The 17,445-nt window shown below is 44.9% G+C and overlaps 1 protein-coding gene across 2 annotated transcripts in view; it reads left to right on the forward strand.

Annotated features, from left to right (window-relative positions):
• CDH2 (cadherin 2) overlaps positions 1–17,445 on the forward strand; it is a 150,616-nt gene that overhangs the window by 99,703 nt on the left and 33,468 nt on the right. For both annotated transcript variants that reach the window (XM_054179650.1, XM_054179651.1), the window contains exons 4-9: positions 1,168–1,314; positions 2,369–2,524; positions 5,438–5,582; positions 7,133–7,305; positions 13,670–13,807; positions 15,121–15,306. In XM_054179650.1, the coding sequence (XP_054035625.1) occupies positions 1,168–1,314; positions 2,369–2,524; positions 5,438–5,582; positions 7,133–7,305; positions 13,670–13,807; positions 15,121–15,306 (945 nt within the window). The remainder of the gene's footprint in view (positions 1–1,167; positions 1,315–2,368; positions 2,525–5,437; positions 5,583–7,132; positions 7,306–13,669; positions 13,808–15,120; positions 15,307–17,445) is intronic.

Below are 17,445 nucleotides of genomic sequence, written 5' to 3' on the forward strand. Positions count from 1 at the left end.
ATTGGAAAAGACCTCAAAGATCATCAAGTCCAACCTGTCACCCAACACCTCATGACTACTAAACCATGGCTCCAAGTGCCCCATCCAATCCCTTTTTTAATACCTCCAGGGACAGTGACTCCACCACCTCCCTGGGCAGCACATTCCAATGGCCAATCTCTCTTTCTGTGAAGATTATCTTCTTAACATCCATCCTGAACCTCCCCTGGCACAGTTTGAGACTGTGTCTTCTTGTTCTGGTGCTAGTTGCCTGTGAGAAGAGACCAACCCCCACCTGGCTACAACCTCCCTTCAGGTAGTTGTAGACAGCCATAAGGTCTCCTCTGATCCTCTTCTTCTCCAGGCTAAGCAATCCCAGCTCCCTCAGTCTCTCCTCACAGGGCTTGTGCTCAAGGCCTAATAGTGGAATATGGCCTCAAGTTGAGCACTTGTTTATACTGTGCCATGTTTGATTTGGGTGTTTTAGCTCTTAAAAAGAGTTGGGAAATTTTTTTGTCACCCTGTCTCCACCCTTAAGCAAGCTGACATAGCTCTGTGTGTGCTGATCCAAAGGCTGAAAGGAGTGCAGGGAATGTTGACACCAAGCAAAGATTAATGCCCAATGTGTAAAGTGGGTCATCTACTGCATCCATCATGGCTGACATAGGTTTAAAATAATTACAGCATTAATTCTATGGGATTTAATAGGGTCATAAATATTTGAGACATTCCCTACCAGTATGTATTAAACTTCCCTTGAAACTCAAATTACATTTTAGCACACCCAGGTCTAAATTTAACGTACAGTAGCACATTACCTGAGCTCAGGCTCTGGTTGATGAGAAATACATAAAGGCACACTCTTACATTCTGCAAGATACTCACAACTTTTCAGAAAGTGCAGCACAGTTTACACAGTGGTGCCATGTTATAAGGAGTTGATGGTTTCATTTCTCCTCCAGCTTGAATAGGGAGAAGAGAAAAGGAGTGCTTCACATGTTGCAGCGAGGTTGTGAATGCTCGTGGTCGTCTTCCTACTGTGTTGTGAATGCAAACAAACCAGCCCTATGAGCACAGAGGAAGGACTCTCTCAGTCCATTTTGTTCTTGTATCTGAGTTTATTTCATAACATCTACCAATGATTCTCCTTCCTAACATGTGCTTCATTTTATCTTGTACCTGGGAAAGGACCAAAAGAAAATTGAAGACATTGTATTTCCATGGCAACAACACAAGCACAGCAGCCCTCTGAAGAGGCAGAAGAGAGACTGGGTTATTCCTCCAATCAACCTACCTGAAAATTCCAGAGGACCATTTCCTCAGGAATTAGTGAGGGTAAGGAAGTTAATAGAAATGTGGTTTTGGTGTCCCTTGGAGAGCTCTTGAGAGAGATTTTGTGTGAGTGATGTCTTGTTCGTAGTCCAAATGTTTATCAGAGTCTTTGGGACTGATTTCTGTTGCTACCTTTGTGTGTCATGGGCTGGCTTCTTTAAAGTTATCCCTATGCTACCATACTTATGGAAGGTGACCTTGGCTTGCTTGTTAAGTGCTGTGATGACTTCCTTAAAGTGGTTAAGGAGAATCTCTGCCCGTTCAGGAGTTCTCCAGTCATCTGCATGGCAGTTTTCCAGCTGGCGGAGTGTGGAAATGAGCAGGAAGAGAAATGCACCAGAAGGCAGGGGGAAATAGAATGAGAGGGGATGAAGGCATCATCTGCACCACCCAAGTCTGCAGCACACTTGTAGCTATTGCTAGGAGCCCAGCATAGAAGAGAGTTTCCAACCATGGTACTTGGTTGGACATGACAAACTTCTATGAGGATTAGTTGGAGCTTGGTAGAGCTCCCGGTAGATAGGATGGAGTTCTGCTGTGTTTTTGGTGCTGTGCATGCTGGTGATTCACCTGCTCCTCACACATGGCACTGCCCTTATCATTTTGTTTCCCTTGGAAGATAAGACCAGAGTTCAGTTTTTAAACAAAATCCATGAGTTTCTAAAAGCCAGCAGCAGAAGACAGTCTATATATAGTTTTCTTCTAGGAAGATTTAGGAGGGGAGGAAAACAAACCAGGCTTTTTGTTTCTTAGGTAGATTTATGATAGTATATATCTTCTCCAGAATCTAAGCAGTTCTGGTTAAGGTAAGAATCCTGATGGGTATTGGTTTGAGTTTTATGTTCCTGAAAACTCATTGAGCAGCTCTCTTGACAGTGCAATGGAAACCCCCAAACTTTATACTAACTTTGCACCCTTTGCAGAATAATTATTTTTCATAAGTGTAGCTTAAAGGTGAAAAAGCCAGAAGAGCGAGCTAGCTGCTGCTTGCCTCAGCAGCAGGCCCATCCTCTGCCTGCCTGTAGCTCACCCAAACGTTCTCTTCCTCACCTCGCAGATTCGGTCCGATCGCGACAAAAGCCTCTCGCTGCGGTACAGCGTGACGGGCCCAGGAGCTGACCAACCTCCAACAGGCATCTTCATCATCAACCCCATCTCAGGGCAGCTGTCTGTGACAAAGCCTTTAGACCGGGAGCAGATTGCCTCTTTTCATGTAAGAGTTTTAATTTGCCATCAATCAGATTATCAAAATTGAAGATTTAACATCTGCTTCGAGCACGACTTGAGCAGCCGGCGTTTCGCTTTCTATGCGATATGATTTGAAGAGTTTGTGGCAGATTTGTGTTTGTTGTACTGACTCAGACTAACTCTTACTATGTTTAAGCAGCTTAAATACATTAACATACGTAAACAGTGATTAAATGTGTTTAGATAAAGCTAACTGTTAAAAGATGGAGATATGGATACTGTAGCTTCTTTCAAATGCAGGCCATCGATCACAGTCTCCCCCGGAATGTATAGTTTCCAGAAGTTTACTTTTAATTCAACAACTTCAATTAGGGCTGTGACTGCTGCTGGAATTGCAGCAGCTGTGAGCTGAGAAATGGATGGGAAGAATAACCTACCCATTTTCATTTTCAGGGCCAAATGTAAGCATTTTAATGGAATCGTAGATTAGGCTTGTCAGCTGATGAAAATGATACTCTTTGCTCTAAATGAATTGACAAAGTAGACCACGAATTCCAGAGAGTCACAGAATGGTTTGGGTTGGAAGGGACCCTAAAGATCATCTAATTCCATCCCCCTGCCGTAGACAAGGACACCTCTTACTAGACCAGGTTTCTGAAGAATGTGGAATAGAATTAACCAGGTTGGAAAAAACCTTTGAGATCATCGAGTCCAACCTATCATCCAGCACCATCTAATCAACTAAACCATGACACCAAGCGCCCCATCCAGTCTCTTCCTAAACACCTCCAGTGATGGTGACTCCACCATCTCCCTGGACAGCACATTCCAATGGACAATCTCTCTTTCTGGGAAGAACTTCTTCCTAACAACCAGTCTAAACCTCCCCTAGCACAGCTTGAGACTGTCCTCTTGTTCTGGTGCTGGCCACCTGGGAGAAGAGACCAACCCCCATCTGGTTACAACCTCCCTTCAGGTAGTTGTAGACAGCATTAAGGTCTCCCCTGAGCCTCCTCTTTTCCAAACTAAGCAACCCCAGCTCCCTCAGCCTCTCCTCACAGGGCTGTACTCCAGACCCCTCCTCAGCTTTGTTGACCTTCTCTGGACACCTTCCAGCAAGTCAACATCTTTCCTAACCTGAGGGGCCCAGACCTGGACACAGGACTCAAGGTGTGGCCCCATCCAGCCAGTCTTTGGACACACATCATAATTTAATACCCAAAATACATCATGCATGCAAAGACCACAAAGAGCTTTGTTACGACACCGGCGTTTCAAAGCCTTTTTGGTTTCCTTCACCCAAGCTTCAGTGCCTGCTTCACCTGTTTCACCTCTTCCTCACTTTCTGGGCTTCTTTATTGAAGCATTTCTCTGGTTCACTAGATTTGTTAAGTGTTAAAGTTTATCTTGTTCTCTGCAGGCAATTCCATACTTCCAGGAGCACAGCCATTAGAGCAGTGTGTTCTAAAAGATGTGGACAGAGGCACACAGGTGGCCACAAGCATTTTTCCCAGCAATATGAAGCATTAAGTCTAAGGAGCACTGTAAGAGGAAACAGAGGCAGCATTCAGGTTTAAGTCACTTTAGCTTATGTTAGAACTTCAAGGATCCTGCTCTTTTTGCTCTTCCTTCACTCTGAACACTATCTTGACAGCAGTGCTCTCTTTTCAGCCTCATTTTATCACGTAAGTGAATAAAGTTTTGAAGGAAGCGGGGACACCAGGCTATGACCTAAAGTTTTCTCTGCATTTGAGAGACCACACTGAAATCATTATTGGAGTCACTCAGCTCCTAGAGAGTTTCCAGCATGTCATGGATTAAAGCACTCCTTGCCTCCTGCTCCAGGAAGCCCTTTGAGTGCTGCTCCCGAAGAGAGGAGGTAGCAGGAGCCATCTGGGGGAAGGTGTGTGGGGGAATGGCTGTGACAGGAGAGCATCTCCCACATCCATAAGATTTTTTTACTGAGAGTTTGACAATGGTATGCAGGATTTACTGACTGGGGGGGGTTCACATTTCTGTGAGTCATTTCCCAAGTGCTGAGTTAATGCCCTGTTGCCCCTGTCTGCTAGGTTTGGAGCCAGAAGATATGTGTATCTCTACAAATACATAAATACACATATACCCACCCATACATACCACAAGTATATTTGTTTTTAATCCATATTTAAAACAGGCTTCAGCAGAACTGCTATAGGAGGAAGTTGTTCTTGTGTTTGGAAGGTGCCAGGCTCTCGCCTGGCTATAAAGCTTTACATTTTTAGAATGTAGTGTTCTCATTTTTTGGCTGTCCAATTTAAGATGATTTAGGTAAATCTTGCTGTCAAAGGTAGTTTCTTAGTCCTCTTTGGCAACCAGGGCAATAAATTTTAAGTGTCTCAGTATCTATGAGACTCAGTCCATACACTTCAGGTTAATTTTAGCCTGGAATTTCAGTGTGCTTACTGACAGTGATTTATCACAAACCTCACTTCGGTGTTCCAGGTAACACAGATCTGTTCCGTACACTTTTCCTGTGCATCTATGTCTATTAATTATCCATAATCTTAGGAAAGAATTTCTGAAAGTGGTGTCAGTGTTCATTCACTGTGGATAGTTAATAAGTTGCTGCCTGTTTGATATAAATCTGCATATTTCTAGAGTCTGTTTTCTAACGGCCTTTATTAAAACCAGATTTATATATGACAGTAGGCATTGGTATTAATCAAAGTGACATGATGCAAAGTCATTTTCAACAAATCAAAGAAGTCAGTCTGCAACTTGGAAATCATTTGGAAGACTGAACAGCAGCCTTCAAGGGTTCATATGAGCGAGGAGTGGCAGATAGCAAAATACAGTGAGCTAAAAATGCCTGACCTGGGACTTCCTGTCACCAGTATTGTGTGTATGTGTGTGTGGCTGGATGTTGGGCAAATTCTAACACTTTGAATGGTTTTTGCAGCTGAGAGCACATGCAGTGGATGTGAATGGAAACCAGGTGGAGAACCCTATTGACATTGTTATCAATGTCATTGATATGAATGACAACAGACCCGAATTCTTACACCAGGTTTGGAATGGGACAGTCCCGGAAGGATCAAAGCCAGGTAATACATAGCAAGGGCTTTCGAAGTATGTGTGGGGGGAAAAGATCTATTTTGAAGGTGTTGGAAAGGGTTCATTCAGACCTTTAGAACTGTGGAGATCATCAAACCTAGATGATTTTCCTTGCCTAGAGCTTGCAATCCCACCACTGCCTTGTGACACTTTCAAAGTTGTCTTTGTGTGAGGAGCACAATCTCACATAATGTGTTATTATTTCATCTTATTTTAATTCAGCTTTTAGCATTCTAGGGGTAATTTACAAAAGATGCAAGTATTATGTGCCTCAACTGAGACAGAGAGGCCTTTGAGAATAGGACATAAGGTTCCTTCTGTCCTTTAAAGGGCACCTTACGCTTGCCTAGGTTACTCAAGGCCTCATTCAGCCTGGCCTTGAACACCTCCAGTGATGGGGCATCCAAAACCTCCCTGGACAACCTATTCCACTGTCTCATCACCTGCATTGTCAAGAATTTCTTCCTGATCTCCAGTCTAAACCTACCCTTCTCAAGCTTCAATCATTCCCTCTCATCCTACCACCCTTGTAAAAAGTCCCTTTCCAGCTTTCTTGTAGGTCCCCTTTAGGTACTGGAAGGCTATTACAAGCTCTCCCTGCAGCCTTCCTTTCTCCAGGCTGAATGGCACTCAGCCTGTCCCCACGGGGGAGATACTAGAGGCCTCTTATCATCTTTGTGGTCTCTTCTGGATCTGCTCCAGCAGTTCTGTGTCCCTCTTAAGCCCCCATGAACGGATACAGTGTTCCAGGTGGGGTCTCATGAGAGCAGACTGGAAGAGCAGAGTCACCTCTCTCATCCTGCTGGTCACTCTTCTTTTGATGCAGCCCTGGATGTGGTTAATCCTCTAATGCAGAATCTCAGAGGCTTTGGAACTACTGGGATTCAAAATCAAACAGTTCCTTTTGACGTCTCAAGAAAACTCTTGAAATGTTGTTCACAGGGCATTAAAATTCTGCTCTGCTCAGGCTGAAGTTTGCTCTATGGCTGAAGCCACTTTCTGCAATCGTCAGTAATGCATAATGAATTTTTCAGAAAGGTTAGCACAGGAAATGTGTTCCCTCACTCTGCAGCGTTGACTTAGCCTTTGAGATGGAAAGGACATGCATCTGGAAGACCTTTGGAAGAGTATTGTTTACATTGATTTTCAATCTCTATCAGTATGTGCACCAGTTCTGAAAATGACCTCTGTTTCCCTTGGCCCAGTGAGTGATGTTTTGGGCCAAACATGAGGCGCTCTGTTGCTGCTGAGCTGTTATTGGTGGCAGCCCTGTGGGGTTTCATTGCTTATGCAGCTCCCTCAGTTATAAGCAAATCTGGGATTTATTTTTTTTTTATAAACACAAAGTATTTTTATCTCCTCTTATGTCTTTTAATTACTCTGGTGGTGGGTCTTGTGTTTAACCAGTTTGTTTTCAGTAAGGGAAGGAATGTGCAGAGTTTACCAAGAGAAATACATTGCTGTGACCGTTGCTGGTAAGTGATCTTCTGTCATCTGAGCAAACTGGTTAGCTAACATCCATGATTTCTCCTGCTGCTAGGAACCTATGTGATGACTGTTACTGCCATCGATGCTGATGACCCCAATACACAGAATGGGATGCTGAGATACAGGATTTTGTCCCAGGCCCCCAGCAGCCCTTCTCCAAACATGTTCACAATCAACAATGAGACTGGGGACATTATCACCGTAGCAGCTGGGCTTGACAGAGAGGTATGGCAAGTCTTAATCCCATGGGCTGGGCTGTGCTTACTGTGGGGAAAATGCACATTTTTGCTAGTGACTTACAAATGCTTCTCTCCCTACCCACTCTGAACTTTCTCTCTGGAAAAGAGGAAATTGGCATGGGGATGAATACTGGACCCACAAGTTATCTGTGTGGAATAGGATAGAATAAACCAGGTTGGAAAACACTTTTGAGATCATCGAGGCCAGCCTATCACCCAGCATTATCAACTAAACCATGGCACCAAGCACCCCATCCAGTCTCTTCCTAAACACTTCCAGTGATGGTGACTCCACCACCTCCCTGGACAGCACATTCCAATGGCCAATCACTCTTTCTATGAAGAACTTCCTAATATCCGGCCTAAACTTCCCCTGGTACAGCTTGAGACTGTGTCCTCTTGTTCTGGTGCTGGCCACCCTGGAGAAGAGGCCAACTCCTACCTGGCTACAACCTCCTTTCAGGTAGTTGTAGAGAGCAATAAGGTCTTCTCTGAGCCTCCTCTTCTCCAGGCTAAGCAACCCCAGCTCCCTCAGCCTCTCCTTATAGGGCTGTGCTCCAGACTCCTCCCCAGCTTTGTTGCCCTTCTCTGGACATGTTCCAGCAACTTGACATCTTTCCTAAACTGAGGGACCCAGAGGTGGACACAGAACTCAAGGTGTGGCCTAACCAGTGCTGAGTACAGGGGCAGAATGACCTCCCTGCTCCTGCTGGCCACACTGTTCCTGATACAGGCCAGAATGCCATTGGCTTTCTTGGCCACCTGGGCACATCATTCTCAGTTCTGTGAGGTCATGGAAAGGTTCTTCTCTCAAAGCCTGTTTGCTGTTGAGGAACACACTGGAGCAGACTGATGTAAATAAGAGCCTTAGTTTCTCAGCCTGACTGCTGAGGTGGGAGGTACTCCTCAGCTTCAGCCCTTTCCTGTTCCTGAGCTCCAGAGGCAAAGAGCAGATGGATGGAAAATGGAATTGGTTATGTGTTTGTTCTATTTTGGAACCTCCAGGAGAGTTCCTGTCATCTCTATCCTCTCCCTTGCTCTTCACAGAGAGGTGGCAGATACTTGAAATCCTTTGGATTCTGTGTTGCTGAACTTGCACTAATTCCTTGATCAGAATTTTGCTTGTTAAAAAGAAACAGGGTGAAAATATTACTGACTTTTAAATTTGACAAGCACATTTCTAAGTAACAAACCAGTCAGTATTGACAACTGCATAGATAAGAGACTTGTCTGAAGGCCTGGACACACACTCAAATAACTAAGAATCTCTGACTATCAGCAATTCCCTGCTACAAGCTGGGTAAGCCCTGTTCTGTGTAGACAGTTCTTCACTGTGACTGCCACGAGAGAAGGAGGGTGCCAGATCCTCTGCTCTGGTTCACTCATCTGTGAGGTGGGAATGAAAATATTTCCCTCCCAACTCCAGATCTGTCACATGGGACTAACTGTGCTTTTGAGCCACTTGAAAACTTCACAAGAGAGAAGCATTATTTTATATACAAACCATAAAAATCCAAACAAACCTTTTTTTTTACCACATCTTGTTTCAGCTTCTGTTTTACTAACCTCATTTTAGCTCATTAAATCTGAAGGCTTCTCTAAGCTGGGTTTGCTGTTCAGCTTTTAGCTGCTGGCTTACACTTAAAATGGAGAACAAAAACGGCTTTTTGATGCTCTGGGTTGGCTGTTAATATTCTGATGCATCTCAGTTTGAAAGGGGCAATCAGAAGATTTGAAAAGCTAAACAGACTTGGATCCTGCAATTAACTTTTAGAGTTTTCATTCACATCCTTTCTATTTGAGTTTGGTTTTGAAGAGGATGGATTTGTGGCAAGTAAACCCCTGAACTTTACAGTGTTGCCCTGTGAAATTAAAAGAATGATGGGCAGCTTTGCCCTTGTTTTTAAAATCCCCTGGTCATCTTTGACAGGTGAACTTTGAGAAGGACGTGGTGATAACTCTTGAGTTTTATTATTTCAGTGACTGGCTGTACTGGAGTGATTTAACTCAGAGGAAACCAGCTGTCTGTGGAGCTTAGACCCTCACTTTAACAGCTGGAGCAGCCTTGTCGCTTGCCATCAGTTTTCCTGATGGATCGCTCCTCCTGATCCCCAGATGGGTATTTATAAACATTCCTTGCACATGTGGAGTATTAATGATTAATGTCAAATCATTCAAAGATTAAATCAGACTAATAGGAGATAAAATGGTTTCCTTCCCCAGCCATTGCTTTGCTTCCTTCATTTCCTGAGGCATTTTGTGGAAGTCAATTAAATTGAAAATGACCAAGGGTTGTCTAGAAAGCCAGACCTGCATCCAACAGATCTGAGGGTGGACTGGAGAATGCCTTGTAGCACAAGGTTCCTTATTGTCCACCAGCCTACCTGCTTTGCCATTCTGCCTTTTTCTTCTCTCTTTCTGTAGAGCTCTAATTAGCCTCCTAAAATCCTGGACAGAACTTTAAAGTCTTGAATTTTCTGACACACTCTTTATGGGAGCATCAGTGTTGTAGGGGTTCAAACAACAAAGAGTGATTCCTCTGCTGGCATTCATCAGCTGCCAGTGGTTTCGGTTCACATGCGCTGTGCAGTTATCAGTGCAAACCATACACAGGAGTTGCTTAGGTAAGGAGGTTCAGCTAAAGGCAGAGGAAATCTTTCACTTGCTATCCCAAAAGATGCTCTTTCATGAGATCCAGCTGTGCTTTCTTCCTCTGTTGCTCTGGAATGCACTTCAGCACTAAAACATCTGCCTTACTGCTGGAGGTGCCAAAATGTCAGGCCCAGGGTACTCTAAATTTACACACTGACATTCCTGCCTCACGTAAGGTTAATTCAGTGGAGTGCTCTTCTGTTTGGCCTCTGTTGAAGTGGAAAGATGTGACCTGATGAGGTCTGTGTTCTTTCTTGAAGCTGCCAGTTCATTTTTTGGATGTGTTGCTGCAAAGTGTCCGTGCAGGCTGCTGACACTTTGCTGCACAGCCTATTCCTGGCTGCTTCTCAACCCTCAGTAGAAAGAGGAGAGCCACCCCCATCCCCCCCGATCATTTCCCCACATGTGGAAAGTTCTGTGCTTGCTCATTGCTGAAATTTCACTCCCAGCAGTTGATCCTGCTGTATGGGAGTGCTGGAGAGGGGGAAAACCAAACACAAACACGTACATGCCGTCTTCTGGGGCACTTTTGGGGGGGAAGCTTCTAGTGCACTTCTTCAGCTAGAATCAAATAAGAAGGCTGTACAGAAGTGAAGTAATAATAATGGAGTTTCTTTAATGAAATTTGCTTCTTGGGATCAATGTGTTAAGACCCAGGTGAATCAGTAGCACCTGGTGTTTCAATAACACAGAATCATCTGGCTGCAAGGTTTGCTTCAACACAGCTCTAGTTTTATTGCTTCACAATAAGTAAAGTGTAATTTATTTATTTTATTCTTTTTTCTTGGATGAAAGTGATAAAAAGTATTTCTTTGATCCCCTTGTGACTGCTGTTCCTGTTGGTGTTGTGAGGGGAAACCTTTAGGATGTTTATTTTAGTTTGAAGGTCACTTTACAAGCCAGATTTCATATAGGTATTTATGCATTATTAAACATATATATTGCATTTCTTTATAAGTAATGTTAGTCTTGCCTTTTTGAAAGGCCTGGGGGATGCACATACAGTGATACACATCTTGGGAGGGGGTTGTAAGGGTTCCTCTGTGAAGGGTGACACAGGCATGGATTATCTTCAGTAGGCGATAAAGAATCAGAGACTAGTTTGGGTTGGAAGGAATCATCATCTAGTTCCAACCCCCCCTGCCATGGGCAGGGACACCTCCTTCTAGACCAAGCTGCTCAAGGTTCCATCCAGCCTGGTTTTCAAGAATCCTAGGCTTGAAGCCTCCACAGATTCATTAGAACAAACGAAAACCCACCAAACCAACCAACCTAAGAAGCCCCAGTTTAAAAAACTTCCTAAGTCAGTGGTTCGTAGTTGCTGCTTGGAAGTCTGCATAACTGTTAAATGTCTAATGTGTGTCATAGTGTCTGGCCAGAATTTGAAAGACAGTCAGCCATGATAAGTGAAATTCTCCTTGCTGATTTGGGTTGGGGTTTTTTTGGGTACCAGTATTCACATCTTCTTGTAACTTGTTCCCATGAGAAGCAATCTGTCATCCTGCAGTCGCTAAGCAGTGGGAGAAAATAAGATGCCAAGCAGGAGGGAAGGGAAAAAAACCCACCCAAACCCAATCCACTTTTCTTTAAATACTTTTATTTTGCTGGAAGGGTTTTTTTGCCAGTGTCAGTAACCCATTCAGGAAAGTGATACTTTAACAGCACCTTCTGTTTGTGTATGTTCTTTTGGGGAGAGCTGGATGATAGCACCTCGCTCTCCTGGGAGGCTGAGCTGGTAAATGAAAACACATGTGCTGCAATATTTGCATTTCATGGTAAAAACCTTCAGTGAGTTAAAAACCAACTTCTCAGCAACTCCACACACAAGTCAGCTTTCTAATTTAATAGTTGGTTCTATTTTCTTTTAATACAACCCTGCAGACTTGGTGTTAAACAGCTAACCAGTTTGAGAAACGTGCCGGAGGGAGCCCTGGCCCTGCTCCAGCCCTGAGGGAGAGCGCCTGGCTTGGAGGAGCCTGGCTGGGAGGGCTGTTAGTGAGTGGGGGAGAGGTGGGGGTGGGAAGGCACCAGCTATCTTCAGCTAGGCTGTTTAACATTTATGGAAGTAGCCCTGTGTGGTTGTTCCCTCCCCTTTTCTCCCAGTGCCCTCACTAGTCTGTGTTAGCCCTGACATCTTGGGTTTCCATAGCGATCACAAGAAGTTGCTGCAGCAGTTTTGTCCTTGGGCTTGGCAGAGACAAAACCTTGGCAGTTGTGGCCCCTTGGCCAACAAACCTACCTTGGCTCAGCTCTCTTAAATGCTTTTGAGGACTTACTCTATTTTAGTATAAACTGCACTCTGGGCTTTTTCCCATTTGAAACGTGTTGTTAAATCTGTGCTAACAGCATTAACTGTACAGTCTCAGAATCACTGAATGGTAGGGGTTGGAAGAGACCCCTGGAGATGAGTCCAACCCACCTGCCAAGGCAGGTTCACCTAAAGAAGGTCACACAGGAACATGTTGAGCCAGGTTTTGAATGGCTCCAGAGGTGGAGAGTCCAGCACCTCTCTGGACAGCCTGTTCAGTGCTCTGGCACCCTTAAATTAAAGAAGTTCCTCCTCATGTTTAGATGGAACCTCTGACGTTCAAGTTTGTGCCTACCGCCCCTTCTCCTGTCACTGGGCACCACTGCAGAAGGACTGGCCCCATCCTCCTGACACCCACCCCTTAAGTATTGATCAGCATTGATGAGATCCTCCCTCAGTCTGCTCTTTTCCAGATTAAAAAGCCCCAATTCTCTCAGTCTTTCCTCATCAGAGATGTTCCAGTCCCCTCAGCATCTTGAACATCTCCCCTATGAAGAGAGATTGAGATCCCTGGGGCTGTTTAGTCTTGAGAAGACTCAGAGGGGGTCTCATCAATGTGCATAAATTATCTGAGGGGTGGGAGCCAAGTGGAGGGGGTCAAGCTCTTTTCAATGGTGTGCACTAATAAGAAACAACAGGTTCAAGCTTGAACATAGAAGATTTCACCTCAACATGAGGAGAAACCTCTTTACAGTGAGGTTGATGGAGCACTGGAGCAGGCTGCCCAGAGAGGTCGTGGAGTCTCCTTCTCTGGAGACTTTCAAAACCCACCTGGTTGCATTCCTGTGCAGACTACCCTAAGTGATCCTGCTTTAGCAGGGGTTTGGACTGGATGATCTCGTGAGGTCACTTCCAACCTCTAATGTACTGTGATCCTGTGTGATCTTTGCCCTTTACTCTATCCTCTCAAGCAGTTTCCTGTCCCTCTTCAACTGGGCAGCCCAGAACTGGACCTAGTACTCCATATGAGGCCTCACTAAGACAGGAGTATAGGAGGAAGAGAACCACCCTTCACCTGCTGGCCTCACTCTTCTTGGTGCACCCCAGGATGCCATTGGCCTCCTTGGCCACAAGCACACATTGCTGGCTCGTGGTCATCCTGTTCTCCCCCAGAACTCCCAGAAGCAAAGTGGGTTTGATGTTTTGAAGTGAGGAGGCAGGCTCTCCTCACTGGTATTTGAAGACCACCACTGTTCAGTGTAGCAAGATGCAGCCTGCTGCTGTTTCCCTGTGGCACAAACTTTGCTCCTGTCATTTCAGGTGACGCTAACTGGAGTCAACAGTGTGATAGGCTCCATTGCTGAGTGAATGCAATTTTGGGAGCACCTGCTGTCCTATGGTCATGTTAGTTTTGTCTGAAAACTTATGTTGATGTCATTTTGTGTTTCAGAAAGTACAGCAATATACATTAATAATTCAAGCTACGGACATGGAAGGAAACCCAACATATGGTCTTTCAAACACAGCAACTGCTGTCATCACTGTGACAGATGTCAATGACAATCCTCCAGAGTTCACTGCCATGACTGTAAGTACAGGGTAGGAGTAACTGAGGGCTGTGCATATTTATAACCCTTCCCCACTTTGCTCATTACAGTCACAGACAGTAAATATCTATTACTTATTAAAGAGTGTGCTGGCAGGCAGAGTGGAAATACGTGCAGAATATATATATATATATATATATATATATATATATATATATACATATATGTATATAAAAATACATCTCCCTTAGATAGGGTGCTCTGCTTTGGCCAAAAGGCAAAAGCTGACAAGGGAATCAAACCAGCAGTGTTCTGGGTGGCTGTGGTGGGTTGAAATCTCTCTCCCAGCATTAACTTTGCCCGACCAGCTCAGTTGGAAGTGAATGAAAGCTGTATTTACAGGCAAAACTACAATCTACAATGGAATGCAATGAATAGGTGCAAAATACCCAGGATTTACAATATTTACAGAGATTTATAATTAACAAAGAGCACAAGAACCCCCCTGCTCTTTGACCAAGGGAAGCTACTAGCTTCTCCTTTTCTGCCCTTCTCTACCCCCCTGTACAAAAGAAGAGAGAAAGGAGCAGAGGACTGTTTATGGCAAAACAATGCAGCCAAGGTCAAGCAGAAGCAAGTTAGTATCTCTCTGGAGCAAAGAAGCAAGAAGAGAACAAGAAGTTCTTTTAGTACAACCAATCTTATAGTAGATATCTCTCCAATGGGATGGTTTAGAATTATCTTGGTTTTCTTTTTTATACCCAATAGTTATTTGTTTACGTTTCACTACTTTTCTGCTCAAGAGCTGCGAGAAACTTTAAAGGCATAGCCTAAAACTACCACAGTGGCCTCTGGTGAGCTTGGTTAGATAAGATGCCAGAGCTCCACTGGAGAGATCTGCTCTCCAGCTATATAGAATAGAATTGAATTGAATTGAATTGAATTGAATTGAATTGAATTGACCAGGTTGGAAAAGACCTTGGAGATCATCAAGTCCAACCTATCACCCAACACCATCTAATTAACTAAACCATGGCACCAAGTGCCTCATCCAGTCTCCTCTTAAACACCTCCAGTGGTGGTGACTCCACCACCTCCCTGCGCAGCACATTCCAATGGCCAATCTCTCTTTCTGGGAAGAACTTCTTCCTAACATCCAGCCTAAACCTCCCCTGGCACAGCTTGAGACTGTGTCATCTTGTTCTTTTGCTGGTTGCCTGGGAGAAGAGACCAACTCCCACCTGGCGGCAGTCTCCCTTTCAGGTAGTTGTAGACAGCATGGCCTGGCTCTTCTGTGCTGCTACAGCCAAGGCAAAATGTTTTCTTGGCTATTGATTTGTTTGTTTGTTTGCAGTTCTATGGGGAAGTGCCAGAGAACAGGGTGGATGTGATCGTAGCGAACCTGACGGTAACCGATAAGGATCAGCCCCACACGCCGGCCTGGAACGCCCTGTACCGCATGACCGGAGGCGACCCCACCGGGCGGTTCACCATCCTGACCGACCCCAACAGCAACGATGGGCTGGTGACTGTGGTGAAGGTGAGACCTGGCTCTGCCTCAGAGAAGGAAGCAGAGGTGGAGAAGCTCAGCGTGAGCTCAAGAGGAATGCCTGAGGCCAGCACAAGTGTGGAAAGGGAAATGGCTAGGCACTGTCCTCTGAAAGTGGCCATCTGCCTCTCGGAGAGGGAGGTTCTCCTTCCCCTCTGCTCTGCCCTGGTGAGGCCACACCTGGAATATTGCATCCGGTTGTGGGCTCCCCAGTTCAGGAGGGACAGGGATCTGCTGGAGAAAGTCCAACAGAGAGCTACCAGGATGATGAAGGGACAGGAGCACTGCACTATGAGGAGTGGCTGAGAGCCCTGGGGGTGTTCAGTCTGGAGAAGACTGAGAGGGGATTTAATAGATGTTTGTAAATATGAGGGCTGGGTGTCAAGAGGGAGGGGACAGGCTCTGTTCAGTTGCACCTTGGGATAGAACTAGGGGTAATGGATATAAACTCCAGCACAGAAGGTTCCAGCTCAACATGAGGAGGAACTTCTTCACTGTGAGGATGACAGAGCACTGGAACAGGCTGCCCAGGGAGGTTGTGGAGTCTCCTCTGGAGACTTTCAAGACCTGCTTGGATGCATTCCTGTGTGACCTGTGCTGGGTTCTATGGTCCTGCTCTGGCAGGGGGGTGGGACTCGACCTTCAGAGGTCCATTCCAACCCCTAACATCCTGTAATCCTCACTTACACCATCAGTAGTACTCCAACTGATCACTTATGAAAAGCAGGCTAGGTGGCTGAAAGCGACAGATCTTGAAGCTTTGTTTGCCAAAAGACAGGAATTAGTCAGTGAAAAATCATTTGCTTGGTACTTGTAGCTAGTTGAAAAGAACAGCTTCCTACCTCCTGGCCTTCATTAGTAGTCACACTTGTTGTCTGCAGGTTCCATGTCAACATGTTCCCATTAAGGAGCAGATACAGGCAGTCAAGGCACAATTAGAGAAGAGGAAGTGATAGGTGGGAGGCTACTTCTACAAGAGGCTTTTAAAGAGTGGCTATTTTTAAAGCCTCATTTAAATACCTTTTATGGAATATCTTGTCTATCCTCATTCTCTAGCCAACACAGCTCTGTGTTGAGCAGTGACTTACTCCGAGTGATAATAACATTGTGGTTCTATAATTAAACCTGCCAGGCACTAGCAACCTTTTCTCATGGTCCTCTGATAAGTGTCTCATGAGTTGGCCTGTTCTGGTTTTGGCTGATCCACTTGAAAAGTCAAGTGTGAGATGCCAGTATTCCCTTTTGGAAATTAAAACATTCCCTTTTTTTCCCCCCCTTTTCTTTATGCTTTTCCTCATTTTTACTTTTTATTGTTAATCCTCATTATCTAGGTGACAAAAAGATCCCATTTTTGTACAGCTGTAGTGGCAGTTCACACTGGGGGCTTTTTAAGAACTGTCTCTGTTTCATAACTCCACTTCCCCAGAGGTACCAATTGTTCTGCTGCAGGCTTCCAGCAAGAATTGCGTGAGTGTCTGTGCTTTGTAGCTCTCCTCTAAGCACCCAGACATGGGAAGAGTTGGAAGGCTGCCTACAGCTTTTATTGGCAGTGCAATGAGTTGATCTGTCAACCCATAATGAAGATTGGATTGTCTCTTGTCACTGACTTCATACTGTCATGTGCCAAGAGTCCCTATGAGCACAGGGTTCCTTCAAGTCTGGAGTCAGTGCAGGTACTGCATAGTACTAAAGCAAGTCAGTCTTAGGGAATGCCTCACCCCTGTGCAGCACAGCAGAGGAACTAGCCTCAAACTGGTTTTACTCCTGAAATTGGGCTTCTGGCTGAGTGAGGAAGTTCACAAACTGAAGGCTGTCTGACTGTGAAGGTGGGAGCTGTAGGTATATCAGGAATAGGATTAGCTGACATTACAAAGAGCCTTTCTAGTGAAACATGAAGGGCATGGGAATCTCTGATCTGTGGGGCTAGGTATGGTCATGATCTTGTTTGAAGAAAACCTTCCTCCCCCTAAGAGGAGAGGGGCAGGGTTTACAGAGCTCCTCAGGAGGTACACCTGCTCACATGAGTGCATGGCATGAAGATGGGAGTTTCTACATCATTTTCTAGTGATCTGCTTGTTTCCTCAGTTGCCTCTAATGGCAATACCAGAGTAAGTGACAAGGTTTCTAGCT

Source organism: Dryobates pubescens, chromosome 3 (genome assembly GCF_014839835.1).
Source record: "Dryobates pubescens isolate bDryPub1 chromosome 3, bDryPub1.pri, whole genome shotgun sequence".
Taxonomy (NCBI): Eukaryota; Metazoa; Chordata; class Aves; order Piciformes; family Picidae; genus Dryobates; species Dryobates pubescens.